This window comes from Anopheles stephensi, chromosome X (assembly GCF_013141755.1).
Source record: "Anopheles stephensi strain Indian chromosome X, UCI_ANSTEP_V1.0, whole genome shotgun sequence".
Taxonomy (NCBI): Eukaryota; Metazoa; Arthropoda; class Insecta; order Diptera; family Culicidae; genus Anopheles; species Anopheles stephensi.
This window is the reverse complement of record NC_050201.1, coordinates 22,275,131-22,293,014: the sequence shown is the minus strand read 5'-3', so window position 1 is coordinate 22,293,014 and position 17,884 is coordinate 22,275,131. Positions and strand designations below refer to the sequence as shown.

General features: G+C 40.6%; 1 protein-coding gene across 1 annotated transcript; it reads left to right on the top strand.

Annotated features, from left to right (window-relative positions):
• The first annotated feature begins 478 nt into the window (after positions 1-478).
• Positions 479-8,798, top strand: LOC118514939. Its single transcript, XM_036061803.1, has 6 exons — positions 479-1,205; positions 1,288-1,436; positions 6,945-7,189; positions 7,294-7,690; positions 8,421-8,499; positions 8,565-8,798. The coding sequence occupies exons 3-6, from the start codon at positions 7,051-7,053 to the stop codon at positions 8,601-8,603; spliced, it is 654 nt and encodes a 217-aa protein (XP_035917696.1). The 5' UTR covers positions 479-1,205; positions 1,288-1,436; positions 6,945-7,050; the 3' UTR covers positions 8,604-8,798.
• Positions 8,799-17,884: the final 9,086 nt, after the last annotated feature.

The following is a 17,884-nucleotide window of genomic DNA, read 5'->3' as shown; positions in this document are numbered from 1 at the left end:
TAGGAGGTGGGGGGCCTTCTCAAGTCTTTTTCTTTAACGGTTCGAAATTTATTACCGCTTACTCTTCTTACTCCTCGCTGCGGCCCCTTTTTCCCTTATTTATATATTTTGGCACTAGTGGCGGTGCCTATCGGAAACGCTCGGTACTCTGAAGCCGGTTGGGTCAAATTAATTTGACATTCTCCCCCTCAGCGCAAGCGCACATTTTATGAATGTGGCTCTGTTTACATCCGGCTGTTGTCGCGTGTTTTCGTTGTGATCGGCTGTTTCTACTATCTCAGTGCTATGGTTGGTTTTCCCTATCAAGGTTTTTTTCCTTAACCATTGGTGTAAGTAACTGTAACATCTAAGTTAAGTGGTAAGCCGCACCCCGTTTGTGTTGTCGCCTGTCTAGCCTGGTGCTAATGGTTTCACGCGCTTAAACCACTTGTCTCATCGCAATACGGTGAGTATATAATCCGCAACTCACTTTACCCGTAACTTTTCTGTTAGCACTTGTGACGCTTTCGAAAAAAGCACCTGGTTTTCAAGACTACCTCTCTATCGTCGAACTCTTCCATCGGATGATTTTGGTTTGGAATTTCAAAGAAATGGTTCGTCGTTAGGGCAGGTTTTGATGGGTGCCTTCGTCAATGGCTGGAGGTTGACGACATCGGTCGCGCCGATGAAGTTTGTAGCGCGATCACTAACTCGCCACGACATTCCTAGAAACTCCCCAGTCAAGGCGCCCGTGCACAAAATCGCACGCTTGTCCGTTCGAGTCCCCTGTTGCAACGTATCCATCCGATTACGGATTTCGAAGCCACCTTACGCTTCGATGATTCGAACCTCTTACGGTAATGCTCGTTCATCGATTTTTGAAGGTATCTTTCGTGGCGTTTGGGCCTCACCTAGATATTGGTTCACGTGTGAATATGTGGAAATAGCCGTAAACGTTTGCGTCTTGCCGCAAGGATCCACTGGAATACGGTCCGAAGCCGATCCAACCTAAGCGGGTTTTGATGGGGGCTAGCTCCTGTTTCCTTCCCTCGACGTATGCAAATGGACCCATTAGCTGTCAATTATCGATGCCGATGAGAATTCGCGGTGTCACGTCGGAATAAGATCGCAACTTCAGACCTTCCAGATGCTTATACTTTCTAGACGTAGCATCTACTGAGAACGATTGTGAAGGTAACGAGGGGTGTTGCAGAGTGTGTACCTTTGTAAGCGTAAATTTTCTCATCGTGTTGTCGACGCTGGCTATTTGTTGTGCTACCTTTACTGAACGACTTTCATCCTTTTCAGTCTCACCGGTCCCTCTGATGCACAACGGATGCGGTGTCGCTTTAAGATCCAGTTCCCCAATCAAACTCTCTTCAATAGACGTTCCCGTTGAACCACTATAAAAAACGCGCACGTCTTCACGGCCTTATTGTCGCCAAATACAACCACAGGTACGTATTTTAGTAAGACTCCTCCGCTAGTGAACGAATGGGTGTTTACAATTACCTTCTTTGCTGGTGTACCCGCGGCGCCAGCGGGTATTGGCGCAGTCGAGGCCGGAGTACTGGTTCGGTTTCATCCCGTATCGTGTAGCAGTTGATGGTGTATAGATCTGCAACCGCCTACACCCCACTGTTTTCGCGATCTACTTCTGCCTCCGTCTTAACGCAGGCAGTATGTTTGACTCTGCTTCCACGTCGGAAGCGTTCGATGTGTGGGCTGAGAGCCAGGATTGGTGTTGAACCCATCAGACATTGCTGAGGCAAATCTGCTGGGTTTGTCGTCGTCCTTGTGTGCCCACGTTGACTCTCGGCACGATCGAAGGCATCGCTATAAACTCGCTACGGGTTCAACTCAACGGTTTCAATTTGTTGCTGCAAAATACTCACTTGAAGCCTCTCTGACTGTAGTTTCACTATCTGTATTTGGAGATCGTTTTCTCGGCGCAGGATATCGGAATCCATCACTTCTACTTCCTCCCAGCTCATCCGAAACGGATCAAGCGACTCTTGTCGGCCATCGAGCCATGGTTGTGGATTTCGCTGCGATGGCGTAGTGACACTAGTCGATGGCATCGGTTGGCATCTCTCAAAGTGTGATGTTATCGGTAGATGGTGGATGTGAAGTTGAGTGGTGCGGCAATCGTCAGCGTAATCGGTGTCGCGAGTGTGGAATAGTGTGCCGTTCTTACGTCGTCTTCGTGAGTCGCGCTAACCGTGGTTTCTGGTGCGCGTCGTTGATCGGAGTTGATCCCACTTGACCCCGGGTCAGTGGTGTGTGCCGCGAACGATTGCGGCGCTTGGCGTGGATTTCTACCCACACTGCTGGGATCTGCAGTACGCAGATCTACCGGTTGAGCTGGTGCTGGAAGTTGTCCGCGTCGCGTATCTTCTAAGGTGATGTGTTCTGTTGTTATGCGTGTAGCGAATAAAACGCGTCCAGTCTCGATGAGAGCAGTAACAGAAGAGAGTCTATATCCTCAAATTGTAATTCGTATCCTATCGTACAATTCGTTTATCTTCGTGCTTTGCTATAAAACAAGTGTTAAATCCTTAATTCATTTCTTGACTTGCGTTGGCTATTCTCAATACTCCTCCTCAACGCAAGTTTCTCACTCAGCATATTGTTATTTTGATACTAACGCAGACAATCCTATCATGTTTGTAAGTTTTTGCATTCTAATCCTAGCCAATGGTTTATTTAATAAATCCGCGATCATTTCTTCCGATGTGCAATACATGCACCTAATTTCTCCTTTCTTAATTTGATCGTTTTTGAAATGATAACGAGTAGCAATATGCTTTGTTCTATTACTCAACCTTACACCCGCTAGCAATTTTAAACAGCTCTGGTTATCTTCGTTAATTACAACTGACTGTTCATCATTTAAATCCTTCAGAAGTAGTTTCAACCATATTGCTTCTTGTATGCCTTCTGATAATGCTACAAATTCTGCCTCAGCTGTTGATAACGTCACGCATGATTGTTTTCGACAAGCCCAACTGACCGTTCCTCCATTTACTGTGAAAACATATCCACTGTTGGATTTTCTATCTATTCTGTTCTAGGCCCAATCTGAGTCACAATATCCAATAATTCCACTATTGCTTCCTTTTTCACTCAATCGCAAACGATAGGCCAATGTTCCCCTTAAGTATCTGACTACTCGCTTTTGTTCACACCAATCACTCTGTGTGGGTCTAGTTATTTTTTGACTCAGTATAGATACTGTCACAGATATATCAGGTCTAGTATTTATCGCAATATATAACAATTTGCCTATCAGCTTCTGATACTCCTTACTGTCCGTAAGCTCCTTTGACTCTTCTTCTTCTCTCTTTATGTAACCTGGATCGATCGGAATGCTAGAGGATTTTGCATTGGATAAGCCACGCAATAACTTCTTTAATATAAGTGTGTTGATTAATGAAATAATCTCCTCGCTCATCCTTTTCAACTTCAAATGATTTCTGCAACCCAGCAAATAATGATTCGATCATTTCAATATTCTCTCCGGCGACTATCAAATCGTCTACGTATACTAAGACATAGCACCAATCTTTTGAACATCGTTTATTATACAAACAAGCATCTGCTAAACAACTTGTGTATCCCTGACGCTTTAGTTCCTCATCGAGTTTACGGTTCCACGATCTTGCAGCTTGCTTTAATCCGTACAATCCCCTTTCAACTTACAGACTTTGTTTTCTTCTACTTTCACACCATGTAGATATAGATAGATTCATATAGATTTCCTCGTCTAGATTACCGTACAGAAACGCGGTTTTTACATCGAACTGCTTAACCACCATTCCTCTCTTTGCCGCAAGCCCCATCAGTACACGGAAAGTTGTCTGTTTCACTACTGGAGCAAACACCTCATCATAATCAGTGCCAAACTGCTGACTGTATCCTTGCGCAACAACACGAGCTTTGTATCGCAACAAATTTCCGTCCGCATCTTTTTTCGTCTTGAAGATCCATTTGCTGCCTATCGCCTTTCGCCCGTGAGGTAGGTCTACCAACGACCATGTATCATTTGCTTCGATCGACTTCAGCTCCTCATCCATCGCATGCTTCCAGTCTTCTGCATTTTCTGACGACATTGCTTCGGTATAGTTCTTCGGATCGTCCCCAGAATTTTGGTGCAAGAAATCTGTCAGCGCCCCGTCAGATTCGCTTCCTGGTGTCGTATACTCCGAATCACTGGAAACATTCTATGGTTCATTTTCCAATCTGGATGATGGAACAAACTTGCGATTAATTACATAATTATTGTACCTGCTTGGAAGCTTAAGCTTCCTTTCGCTGCGCCGTAGTGTATAGTTACTCTGATCACACACACTCGGGATATCTTCCGCTGTACAATGTGATGCGTCTTCTGGTGGTGAAAGATCAATCGGATTATTACATGCGTTATTTGGCTCCTCTTGTCCTTCAGTAAAAACGATTTCAAGGAACTCAACTGGTTTTGTTGCTTTCTTTCCGAACCCTTCACATTGGCCTTCTTCAACGACAATAACATAACGACTTATTATTACTTCGTTGGTAACAGTGTTGAATACTCTAAATCCTTTCGTGTTCTGGGCATATCCGAGAAAAATGCATCGATGAGATTTCGGATCGAGGTTTGTTCGTTTTTTCTTTGGCTTATGAACCATCACCAAATATCTTGAGCCAAATATCCTAAGATGTCCCAAAAATGGTCTTTTACCAGACCATGCTTCTTCTGGAGTGATATTTTTCAGTGCTCTTGTGCTCCGATTAATCAAATAAACAGCAGTGTTAACTGCTTCCGCCCAAAATCTCTTCGGTAACTTTGCATCGTTAAGCATGCTTTTCACCTTTTCAACGATGGTCCGGTTCATCCGCTCGGCGATTCCATTTTGTTCTGGAGTATATGTTTATTTCGTTTGATGACATATTCCATCACATTCAAAACTCGCTTTCATACTAGCGTTTACATACTCACGGCCGTTGTCACTCCTGAGTATTTTTATCTTTAGACCAGTTTGGCGCTGTACCATCGCTTTAAACTTCTCGTATATTTCCTTTGCTTCTTCTTTAGACTTGAGCATGTACACAAATACTTTACGTGTTGCATCGTCTATAAAAGTCATGAAGTATCTGGAACCACCAATTGACACAGCTTCAAATGGACCGCATAGATCTAAGTGAATCAACTCTAATCTCGTTTTGGCCCTTTCCTTAATTGTAGGAAACGAATTTCGTGCATGTTTGCCTTCGATGCAAGCTACACAGGTATACATTTGACTATGCTTAATTTGAATTCCATCTGCCATGCCTTTCAACCTCTGAATGCTTTGGAAATTCAAATGTCCCAATCGTCTGTGCTTATATTTTGTTGCTTATAAAGGTTTTGGATTTTTTATCATTTAAACGGTATAATCCATTTTCAGCAACACCCGATGCGAAAACTTCTCTATTTTCGTCAAGCACGTCACATTTACGATCTGTAAACATAACCTTAAAGCCATTTTCGCAAATCTTACTTATGGACAGTAAATTTGTCGCTATGTCTGGCACTTCTAAGACGTTCAGTAGGTCAACAGGTCCTTCTTGGCAATTTAAATTAACCGTGCCCTTCGCAGTAGCTTTCATGCTGGATTTGTTCGCCGTGCAAATCTCATGGTTTATGGTTTGCTTCTCCAAGAATTCAACACTCGACTTTGCCATGTGGGAACTTGCGTCTGAGTCGAAATAACATGAACTTTCATGCACATCACCCATAGCGAATACAGAAATCATCGCACGTCCTTTACGGGTTTTCCTGTGCTTCTGTTTTTCAGGACAATTAATCACAAAATGACCTAGCTTTTGGCACTTGCAACAGGTAACTTCTGCTGTGCTTTTCCTTGATGCAGCTCCTTTTCTACGCAGGTTAGGGTTACCTCTATTAAAGCAAGCTTCTTCAACATTGTTGCTCGTGGTTTTCACTTCTTGCAAGATTTTCATTTTTATCGCATCTGCCTTAATGGCCATACCGGATGCTTTCAATCCCATTACCATAGGTGCATAGTACTTGAGTAATCCCATCAGCAGGATTGACGAAACCCAAATATCACGTACTTCAAAGCTAATTTCCTTAAGCTTATGACACGTGGACATAATTGCATCAACATATGCTTCGGTCGAAGAAAACTGGTCTAATTTGAACGAAACAAGCTCTTGCAATAAAGAGATACGTCTAAACACTTCATCATCGGTAAACGCAGCTTTAAGCTTTTCCCAAACTTCCTTAGCTGTAGTGGCCATCACAAGGCTGTAGTTGTGCTTTTCTAAGCTGAGCAAGATGGTGGACAATGCCCGCATGTCCAAATCTTTCTCTGCCGGTTTATCGGTTGTAGCCGTCACAGCGTCCCAACATCGATCTCCCCGCATGACAGAGAGTAACTCATTTTGATGCCTCTCGCTACCCCTGACCCACACTTTCGAGCGATCGCGCAACTTACTCGCACTCCGCAATCCCACTTCATGCCTGAACGCTTCCACCAGTAGTGTGTTTGCCGAATATTCTTTCTGAGCATAAGCTACCCTCACACTCCACCTCGATACTTCCTTCCCTCTCCATTCCGGAACGCTCGTTCCGTTAAGGTGTTCGAAAAATTTCGCCTTGCGCTCGGCTCACACTCTCGCACTCTCACATAGTCCACTACTCATTCAGTTGGCATTTCATTGTGACCACTGCACTCATCGTTTTGGATACGTTCTAGCGGTACAAAATATGAGAACCCCTCTCAAATCACTCAATTTTGAAGCTCTTCTCCCTACCTCTATGATACAAACTACCTCAGCGGTCCATAAACTGTAATGTCGTACGACTATTTGTTTTCTCACCGCCTGTCTTGATTGTTTTTTTCTCAAGTTCACTGTTTATTCGCAAGTATTCTTCTAGTGCTTCACTGTCGATTCTTCTTTGCATAATAATTTGGTTTCAGTGTTGTGACAGTTCGATAAAAACAACTTCCAGAGAGGTAAGATTGGCTATTTTACAGTATTTAGTTCTTTTTTATTGAATATTAAACTATTTCAGATTAAATCATCATGTCTAAGCGTTCAAAGCAAACAGGGAATTTCTACCAAAAGCGAAATCGATTGCTGGAGGAAGCCGGAAGAAGTGTTGATGAATTAAACATCACGCTAGAAACTGTTTCGACTTCTGTTTGGCCGGATTTGGGAGTGGGTAAGTAAAAAATACTTAGAAATGCTTCTTGTACATAGTTAACAGATAAACTTAATGTAAGCTTTCAATTTTCATTATCATTTGCAAACTATCTTAATTTTCAGAAGTCTCACAACAGGATCTTGAGTCGCTTTTTACAAGATATAGTTCTGTACATCAAAGTCCAGCAACACCTTCAGATACTACTGACCAGAACAATGAAGGAATCGAGGAGATGGATGATCCGGCTGAAGAAATTGTTGATGCCAAGGACCCGTACTCATTTATGCAAAATTTGAGTTTGAAAGATGCGCTTGTGCATCTAGTGATACAGGGTCGTGCTTCCCGTTTCCTAATTGAAGGTTTTCTTGCCATCTTAAGGAAATATTTCAAAGCCAAAGTTCCTAAAACAAAACGAACGCTTCTTAAAACACCAACGCAGATTGGATCTGCTATTAAACCGATACAAGGTGGCCAATTATGGTATCATGGCATCGAAAATGTTCTTGAAAAATACTTTGAGTAGGTTTTTTTAAATTTGTTAATTATTCTTACAATTTATCTTGAATTTAATAGCCAGAAAAAGATTCATATAATTAATACTATACAAAAACGGAGTAAGATAATTTGGAATTTGAAAACTTAGAATATATTTCTGTTCTCAGAAACGTTGTTCCAGAAGTAGACGCATTTACGGTGGATGTCTCTATTGATGGACTTCCACTCTTTAAAAGTTCCCGGAAGCAGCTTTGGCCAATTCAAATAAGAATTGTTGAACTTTTAAAGCAGCCAGCAATGATTGTTGGAACGTTTGGAGGATCGAAAAAACCGGGTAGCTTGGAGGAATTTTTAAGACCTCTAGTTGAGGAAATAAATGATAAATCATAAATATGATAAATGATAAATCACTATAATTTGCAAGAAGCTGTGAAAATAAATTTCTAACGTGCACAACATTTACTAACATAGCTGTGCATGTTAACTGATTCCATTAAAATTTGATTTTTCAGTTGAAAATTCCTTACAAATTAAATTCAGACTATTGAATCAACAACGATGACGTTTAGGTTTCTATCAACCCTGTCATACGTTGATCAACCTTGGTTAATTGTTTCATTGAGTTTGACAGCAGCGGACAGCACCGGAACTTCTGGCAGAATAAATTGGTGTAAAAAGATGTTTTTTGGTTGCAAAAATACCGTTAATGGTAAGTATTTCAATAATATTCTGCTTCTCGTATCTCCTTCAACAGGAAAGACAACTTTCAACATGGTTCCGAGCTGGAAAACTGGCTGCAAACAACGGCAGCAGTACCGCAGTATCGCAGTGAGGTGAGGAGCATTTTGTTCTAACGGATTCCCACAGATTTTCAACGTAATTTCGATCTTATTTCTAGCTTCCAGCCATCCCATCAACATGCCAACGTTATTCCTAGGATCCTTAATTTGCTTCCCGGCTTCTCTCATTGCTCCCAGAACAGCACGGAACGGCTCCACGGCTCGGAACTGCCCCATGGCACGGAAGTTATATCGAAATTGAATTCCCGCCGAATCATAGTTAAATGTGTTATTTTGGGCCAATTATATTGTGTTGAATGTGTAAAGTGAATAAATAAGTTGTTTTAATCAAATATGATTCTTTAAATTCTTCAAAACATAAAATAATAGCAATATGAATAACAGCAATGAAAGAAACAGGGGAAAGGCACTCACAGCACTCAAAATCACTCACGGTCACTCAAAAAGATGTTGCACGTTTGCTTAACGAGCATCTTCCTTTAAGCAATGGTTAAGCAATGGTTAAGCAAAGATGATACGCGATTTCGTGTCGCGGGGGTTCTTCGTATTTTCATCCAACTTTAGCTGCATGTGGTTTAATGTGATCAGAATTCGATCCAACTTTTCTTCGACAGACGCTGATTGATTAGCGGCTGGTTGTTCGCTACCCTGGTAAACATACTGAATAAAACATTCGATTGCATCGCAAATTGCTCCTTGCAACTAGGTTTCTAAGAATTGTTCTTTTATATCCATAACAGCTGTGCTTGGAGCGGGGAGTATCCAATACAGCGAAAGGAAAGAAAAAGAGAGCATGAGAATATGGTGAGAACGAGTGCCGAGTACGCTCACCGCTCACGCCCGGTCACTCAAGAAGGCTGAAACTTAAATGATTTCAGCCTCGAGTTTCAGCTTGCATGTTGCGCGACATCCTGTCAAGCGCCCGCATGACAGAGAGTAACTCATTTTGATGCCTCTCGCTACCCCTGACCCACACTTTCGAGCGATCGCGCAACTTACTCGCACTCCGCAATCCCACTTCATGCCTGAACGCTTCCACCAGTAGTGTGTTTGCCGAATATTCTTCAAGAGCATAAGCTACCCTCACACTCCACCTCGATACTACCTTCCCTCTCTATTCCGGAACGCTCGTTCCGTTGAGGTGTTCGAAAAATTTCGCCTTGCGCTCGGCTCACACTCTCGCACTCTCACATAGTCCACCACTCTACGCTACTCCTGAATGCTCTCTCGTTCTATGTGTTGGAAATTCACACTTGTGGTAGAAGGTTTACCAGACAGATCACAGGTAGATAAACAGTTTTCAACTTGGCTTGGCTTGGTGCGCATGAAAGTGGATTATAAAGCTTAAAATTTTATATTTTAAATACAAATATCATTCTTTTATAGTGTTTTTGGTGAAATAAACTTTACCGTGTGGCTATTGAACGAGTTTAAGTGCATTCGCATGCGCAAAAGTGTTTGATCGTACTAGTGCAGTGAACCAAATAGTCGGTAGGTACCCAACCTAATGAAATTGTGTATAGTTTTTCACGTTCGTTTTTCATAACTTTTATACCTTTTCTAATTTCAGTACAAATTTCACTGCTAGTTAAACGCAATAAATATTTATTTTTGATCGACCAGCTGCTGTAAACATTCTGAATAAAACGTTCGATTGCATCGTAAATTGCTCCTTGCAACTAGGTTTCTAAGAATTGTTCTTTTATATCCATAACAGCTGTGCTTGGAGCGGGGAGCATCCAATACAGCAAAAGGAAAGAAAAAGAGAGCATGAGAACGAGTGCCGAGTACGCTCGCCGCTCACGCCCGGTCACTCAAGAAGGCTGAAACTCGAATGACTTTCAGCCCGAGTTTCAGCTTGCATGTTGCGCGACATCCTGTCAAGCGGGCGGGCGGGTGGCCCGCTTTCGGACACGCAGCTAAAGAGATTTGCTTTCGGACACGCAGCTCTTTAGCGTTTCTTCATTGTTATCGACCTGCACACGGACTAACTGTCCGCCAGGCCGCAATTGGATGAGGTTGCCTTTTCACTTTATCCGTATGATCCGTAGGGTCCAGCACTTTCCAGGATTGCTGATCTCACTAACACCAATACACTCTGGTATTGTGCCGAGTGTCTCTCGGGACAGGCAGATGCACGCACTTGTTACTTGCTCGGCAGACACAAGAAGACTGTGTTGTTTTTGAATAAAACAAAAACTAAAAGAGATAGTTAACCGAGCATGCCCGGGATATGGCAAAAACTATGAGGAAATGCCTAGTTAAATTTGTTAATTTTGTTTAATTGTTTTTTTTTGCGAGTTTAATTCACTTTCACCACATGCGGTAGTGACAATACGGCATCGGTCCGTCATCATTAATTAATAAAATAAAATAAAAGATATAGTTTAAATTGATGTTCTAGTAAGTTGCAGAGAATAAAAAAGCACATATTTTAAAGAATCAAATATTTACACAATTTATACAAGTTGGCATACCAACAATTCCTCTATATTACATAACTATACGAGCACCTACGGAGAATATGTTTCTCTGTTATTGCAATCGCTTTAAAAATTGTACAAAAGCACAATCAGCTTAAGATATTTTTTAATATTTAGAATAAGATAAGATAAAGATAAATGTAAAAATATTTAAGAATAACTTTATTTTAAGTTTTTGGTTCACCATTATGCAGATTTTGCGGCAGAGATACTACTTTTTAATATTTGAGTTTTTAGTATTTTAGGTATCGCAATTATATAAGTTACGAAAATCCCCCTCGAGTACAGTTTTTGAAAAAGGGGTGATTTTATTAGTTACGACTATATTGGTCGGACGCGTTGGAAGAACTGATTTGTGACGATCGCTGTTGTCGTTGATTTCGCCAAACTCGTCGTTCGTTGATTCTGCTGATTGCGCGGTTCCCATCGCTGCGCGTTCTCGGTTTGGGTCGGTGAGGTGTTGTCGTGAAGTGCTTTTGCTGGTTTCGGGTAACTGCCACGTGCCGTAACTTACATTCCAATTTGTTATAAAGTAGCAATTCCTGCAAGCAGTGCTAGAAATAGATACGCAAAGCGAAATATGGAAAAATATCAGTTAAGGTTAGGTATATGCGAGTACAGAAACTCGTAAATATACAGTAAAAATAAGGTAGCCTGTTGTTTTTTTTTTTTTTTATTCATAAAGAACGGCCTGGCCGTATTGCTAGGTAGCCTGTTGTTGGGAAAGGTAAAATATTACAAAATATTGGAAAAAATATAGCAAAACTCATAGCACTGTCATATTCGGCTAAGAGCTCTTCTTGATAAATAGCTACAGAAGCGTAAAGTAAATTGTTGAACATATTACCCCTTACATCGCTATCAGAAGGACTGAGTGTAATCGGTGAATAGCAATATTCTTATTGTGATAAAAACTTTGCTGGGTTAATATTGTTAGTAAAAATAAACATTAGATGGGTATGTGAGACTAGCAGTATTTGTAAAATTAGTATCATACTCCAGCTAGTGCGATTTGTTTGAATGCGATTGCACCAACGCTTCTATAGCCCTTTTTTCACGACGAGTGCCTAGCCGACTTGGGCATTTGGATTAATTTTGCTATATTTTTCCAATAAACCTCCCCCTACATTTCACCTTTCTGAAAAATAAATGGTCTTTTTTTTACACAAGGTTTCCGAGTTTCTGCAGCCATGAAAAGCAATGTTTGATCGATATTTGCCAACTTTTATTCATATTTTTATTATTTATTTGCCTTTAAATAATTGCTCAATTGTGTCGCTTTTTCAATACAAATACATCATTTAAAAGGTTATTAAAATGCCGTAAGTCATAAAAACTGGAATGAATACATGCGATATCAAAAAGACTAAAAATATTTGAAACTAAACGTTTATTAAACTAAATGAATTTAAAAATATATTTACATTCATAAAATACTTATGGTGTATTTTTGCACGACTTTTAAGGCCATTACAATAGCAGAGTAAAATATTTTCCGTAACTGTTCGTATAATAATGCTATGTGGACCAATTTTGCATGTGCCAAATCAACTTGTATAAAAGTGTGTGAGATTATAACTCTTCTTCAAAATTTGTTTAATGTTATTGTCTACAAGTTACTAGAACATCAATTTAATCTCTTCTTCTTCATTTTCGGTGGCACTATAACCTCGAAAGGTCTCGGGTGTTCCATTTCTGGCTTTCTGTGACTTAATTTTACCCGTAGCAAGGTAGTCAGCCCTTCGTACGGGGAGGCGGTCCGGTTGGCATTTGAAGCCCGGTCCTGCCGGGTGAAGACCAACACCGCTGTCAGTTCGGCCATCAGATCGCTCCATATTCTAATCTCTTCTAGTTTATTTTTTATTAAAAAAAAAACATGTGTTTGCATAGTTTCGTAAATGACATTATCTCAGACTCTTTTGCGTGGTTGTATTCACATTTAAAATCCATTACATATCGTTGCGTCTGCTAAATAGGTGTTTAGTTGAGCCGGAATGTTACGTGATGTGTTCGATTGCATCGGGGCACGGGTATTAATTAGATAGTGGGCAATTGCTTTTCATTATTGTTTTTTGTAAGAGGAATGTGGATCTGATGTGGAACGGCCATTCATCCGCTTTAGCATGAAGGGTGTTGAGAGGGGTGGTTTTCGACCAATCTGTAATTTTCCGTAGCGGTAGGTTTAGCGTCGTTGTTAGCTCGATAACGAACCGTTGTTGAACCGACCACGCGAAGGAATGGTTGATTTGAAACCTCCGCACGGTTTCCTTTAACTTTGTTAGATCTGCAGGGATAACCAAGAGAAGTTTTTGACGACGGACTCGCGCATCAGTTAACACAGTATTTGGACAACGGGAAGGACCAGTTTTCGCGGTCAAGCGGGTTAACCTTTTAATCTTGTTGACCAGAAGAAGTATTTAACCGTGGACCGAGGCTGGCTAGTTTCGCCTTATTCTTCCGACGGAGAAGGGGAACACCTAAAAAGTGCGGGACCAACATCCGTAGAGAAGACAACAGTGAAGCGTTACCGGATCTGTAAAAGAAACTGTACTAATGAAACGCACAAGCTTCTCCGTTCAGGTCTGAATTACAAGTCAAATTTATTCTCAAACATCCTGTCTTATGTAGTAAACTGTTCCAGTTTTCGGCAGTCTTCCTAATTTCGGCAGGTCGGCAAAAATAGCAAAATTATGGGAACAATCGCAAAAGAAATGATCTTTCAACTACTTTTTAAGGAATACATCTTTGTTAATTCTTTAAATACGAAGTTTTGACGCATTTAGATTGATATTTACCGAAATATCGAATTATTTGTGCCGAGCTCAAAACATTTCGTCAGATTGGCTTTGTGCCGATAGTTCGGAAGTTCTGAGATTTAGCAAACTAGAGCTTAAAAAATTGGGGTTTCAATTTTTCTGAAAAATAAAATTAGTTTAAAATTTATTCAATGCGCATTTAGAATTCAAGAATCCAATTAATGATTATTTTTTCTCTTTAAAGGCTGCCGAAAATAGGTACATGGTAAATGTCGATTTTTGACAGATCAATCCAGTGCAATTTCAGAGCGATTTTCGAGAGACGTCAAAATCTGGCAGTTTGATATACTAAATGGGTAACATAAAATTAATTATTTACTACTTTCAAGAATTTAAGCAGAGTAGGAGTAGAAAATTGCTTAAAACATTTTTCTTTAACTAATTACACCTTTTCGAATGTTTCAAATCGTCTATTCGTGATGGCGAAAATAGGAACACAGCCTGCCCAAAATAGGACCATTCTGCCCAAAATAGGAGCAAAACCAAAGTTTGCATTTTTACGAAAATTTCTACAAAACTGGGTTTAATCAATAAATCATGAGTGCTGAAACATTCTTTGATAGTTTTACAACCGTAATAATACCACCAACAATCAAAATTATTAAGTTTAATAATTGTATTTGTATTTATTTTCTGGTCAGCTGCACTAACGTGCCGAAAACTGATACAGTTACCCAACTAAAATTCTGCTGGAAAAGGTACATGAAATAGCATTTATACGATCTTTTCATCCTTGTCCGGGTATGTTAGAACGCTCGTTTTATAATCCGGATTGTTTTGTAATTTTCCACCTGCACTCGTCTAAATCTGTTCTAAAGATGAGATAGGTAGCAATTCTGGCACTGAGGGCTGAGAGATGCAGGCAGGATTTACATTGCTTCCAGCAGTCACCATCATTAGCTCCGTGCGAAGCAGAAAACTTCCTTAGACAGCTTTGTGATGGTTCGTTGGTTGGCCGCTATTGCAGCTCTATCAGCAGCTGCATTTGATGCCTGCAATGCGCATACTTTTTCCAATTCCTCCAATCTTTGGAAAACCGTCATACTCTGAACATCTGACGCTGTTGGAGGAATGTTTTCAACTAAAACACGGCGCACATTTGGAGGCACATTTCTTTCGTTCCACGACGATGGAATGGTGATCGCATGATCTTCAACTTGTGCTGCTTGCTCTTCAGCAGAAACTGTCAAATTTATCTCGAACACCCTGTACGTGATCGTTCATGTTTATTCTGAAATAAAAACCCTTATCTTGACATAACCACATAGCAGTGATTCAATGGAGGAACGAATAAGTGATACGTACCTAGATGCCGACGGATTGTAGTTCAAAGCTTCCTGGTAAGTATGTACATACATGATAATATGACAAATTTGATAACTTCAAAAAAGTTCTTCCCTTCACAGGTTAGTCTTCAAAACAATCGGATATGTGCACATGTGCAAAAGCAGAACACAATACAAAGAGCTTGCAACGCAAGCGAGAGAAGGAGAGAGAGCCTCCGTACATAAATGTAAACAAATGTTTTTTTTTTGTGTCGCCCCGCTGGGGTGGAACTCCCCCAGTGAGAAATCTCTAAACGTCAAAAAAGTTTGAACCATAGTTCTACTAAGGTGCAAACTTGTTCGGATGCCGAGGAATGATGCACAATAACCTCACAAATAGGTACTTTTGGTTACCTGGGTTCCGTTGTAGGAGGCTTGATTTTTTAATGATCGTTACGTTTATAGCATTTTCTTCTTTTTTGGTATGTGTTGGGCTCTAGTGGTAACCCTCCTCGGTACATGTTCTCGTAACCCACACATTGCATCATTAAGTGCACACATTTCTAAATGTCTGACGTATTTTAACATGTGTGTTGGTTAGTATGCCCTGTCAACATGTAGAAATATCAAACAATTTCACAAATCTTTTTTAATGCAACAATTATTATCGGGTGTGGCAGATCAAAAATTGTCCGGTCTATTAGTTGATCCTTTGACTACTGTTGTTTTTCTTTACTGACCCTTCGTGAACCATGTCCTATGTCATAACCTAGTTTCGGCAGACTATGTTTACCTTTCTCTCTCTCTCTCTCTCTCTCTCTCTCTCTCTCTCTCTCTCTTTCTCTTTGTCTTTCGATCTCTCTCTCTTTCTCTTTGTCTTTCGATCTCTCTCTCTTTCTCTTTGTCTTTCGATCTCTCTCTCTCTCTTTGTCTTTCGATCTCTCTCTGCTATCTTTTGCTTTCTGTCTCATAGTTCATCCAAGCGCCACCTGGTGCATGACATTAAAATGACCTGGATTGTCGCGAATCATCATGGAATACACAATCATAAACAACCGTGACGTGAACCGCATGGCAAACGTGCCGACATATGTATATTAGTTATTTTTTGTATAAACTCTCTGTATTCATTTGTTAGTATAGGGATTTTACTTAAACTGCATGGTTATTCATGAACAAAATATATTTTTGTTGAAGTGTGTTAGTTTTTCTGTCCTCTTCCTACACGAAGGTTTAGGTTCTCTTGTTTTCAATTGTCGATTTTTAGGAGTTGGATGGCTATTTATGTTAGAGAAGATTCATTGTTTTAGATCTGTTTGTTTCCTCATTTTACCAGATGGTGTTTGACTGTTTTCTATTAGATTTTTTTGGTGATGTCATGATGTCTACTGAAATTTTGACAAACGAACATTTTGTACCACCCGGTATTAGTAGGAGTATTGCAAGTGTCACAGGTTCCGCTTTCAGATATTTTCATGTAACCAATATTCCGATAGGTCATGTCCTGATAGTATTCTTTTTGTATCATATGTCAAATTAGAAAACTGTCTGGAACTTTGCAATTTTTTTTCCTCTATTGGTTATTATTTATTTGATTGATTGTTCACCCGTTGGGTGTAAATAGTTACCTTATGTCTAAACCTAACCTAACTCAACTAATTCTGGGGAAGGGAGAGGAAGGTGCTTGATTAGCAATAAGTAAAAAGGAGCGGAAGGAGGCTAGGGAGGAGAGGAAGTTAAAGAGATGGAACAGGCTGTTGAAGCGACGAAGACAGACAAGAAAAGGGTCGTTGTGTAGTGTATCTGCTACATCTGCTAACAGCATGTTAGATCATCCCGTACCTGCCTCACAAACCAAGAAAAGGGCAAGAACCATAAAAGAAACAGAAATTAGCATAAACTACCGTATGCCGAAGCGACAATCCAAACATGCCCCGCTTGACAGGATGTCGCGCAACATGCAAGCTGAAACTCGGGCTGAAAGTCATTTGAGTTTCAGCCTTCTTGAGTGACCGGGCGTGAGCGTCGAGCGTACTCGGCACTCGTTCTCATGCTCTCTTTTTCTTTCCTTTTGCTGTATTGGATGCTCCCCGCTCCAAGCACAGCTGTTATGGATATAAAAGAACAATTCTTAGAAACCTAGTTGCAAGGAGCAATTTACGATGCAATCGAACGTTTTATTCAGAATGTTTACAGCAGCTGGTCGATCAAAACAAAATATTGATTGCGTTTAACTAGCAGTGAAATTTGTACTGAAATTAGAAAAGGTATAAAAGTTATGAAAAACGAACGTGAAAAACTATACACAATTTCATTAGGTTGGGTACCTACCGACTATTTGGTTCACTGCACTAGTACGATCAAACACTTTTGCGCATGCGAATACACTTAAACTCGTTCAATAGCCACACGCTAAAGTTTATTTCACCAAAAACACTATAAAAGAATGATATTTGTATTTAAAATATAAAATTTTAAGCTTTATAATCCACTTTCATGCGCACCAAGCCAAGCCAAGTTGAAAACTGTTAATCTACCTGTGATCTGTCTGGTAAACCTTCTACCACAAGTGTGAATTTCCAACACATAGAACGAGAGAGCATTCAGGAGTAGCGTAGAGTGGTGGACTATGTGAGAGTGCGAGAGTGTGAGCCGAGCGCAAGGCGAAATTTTTCTAACACCTCAACGGAACGAGCGTTCCGGAATGGAAAGGGAAGGTAGTATCAAGGTGGAGTGTGAGGGTAGCTTATGCTCAGAAAGAATATTCGGCAAACACACTACTGGTGGAAGCGTTCAGGCATGAAGTGGGATTGCGGAGTGCGAGTAAGTTGCGCGATCGCTCGAAGTGTGGGTC

Coding starts and splice junctions, on each gene's coding strand:
- LOC118514939 (XM_036061803.1), top strand. CDS start 7,051: ATGTCTAAGCGTTCAAAGCAAACAGGGAATTTCTACCAAAAGCGAAAT. Junction 7,190..7,293: donor TTGGCCGGATTTGGGAGTGG/GTAAGTAAAAAA, acceptor CTTAATTTTCAG/AAGTCTCACAACAGGATCTT. Junction 7,691..8,420: donor GTTCTTGAAAAATACTTTGA/GTAGGTTTTTTT, acceptor CTCCTTCAACAG/GAAAGACAACTTTCAACATG.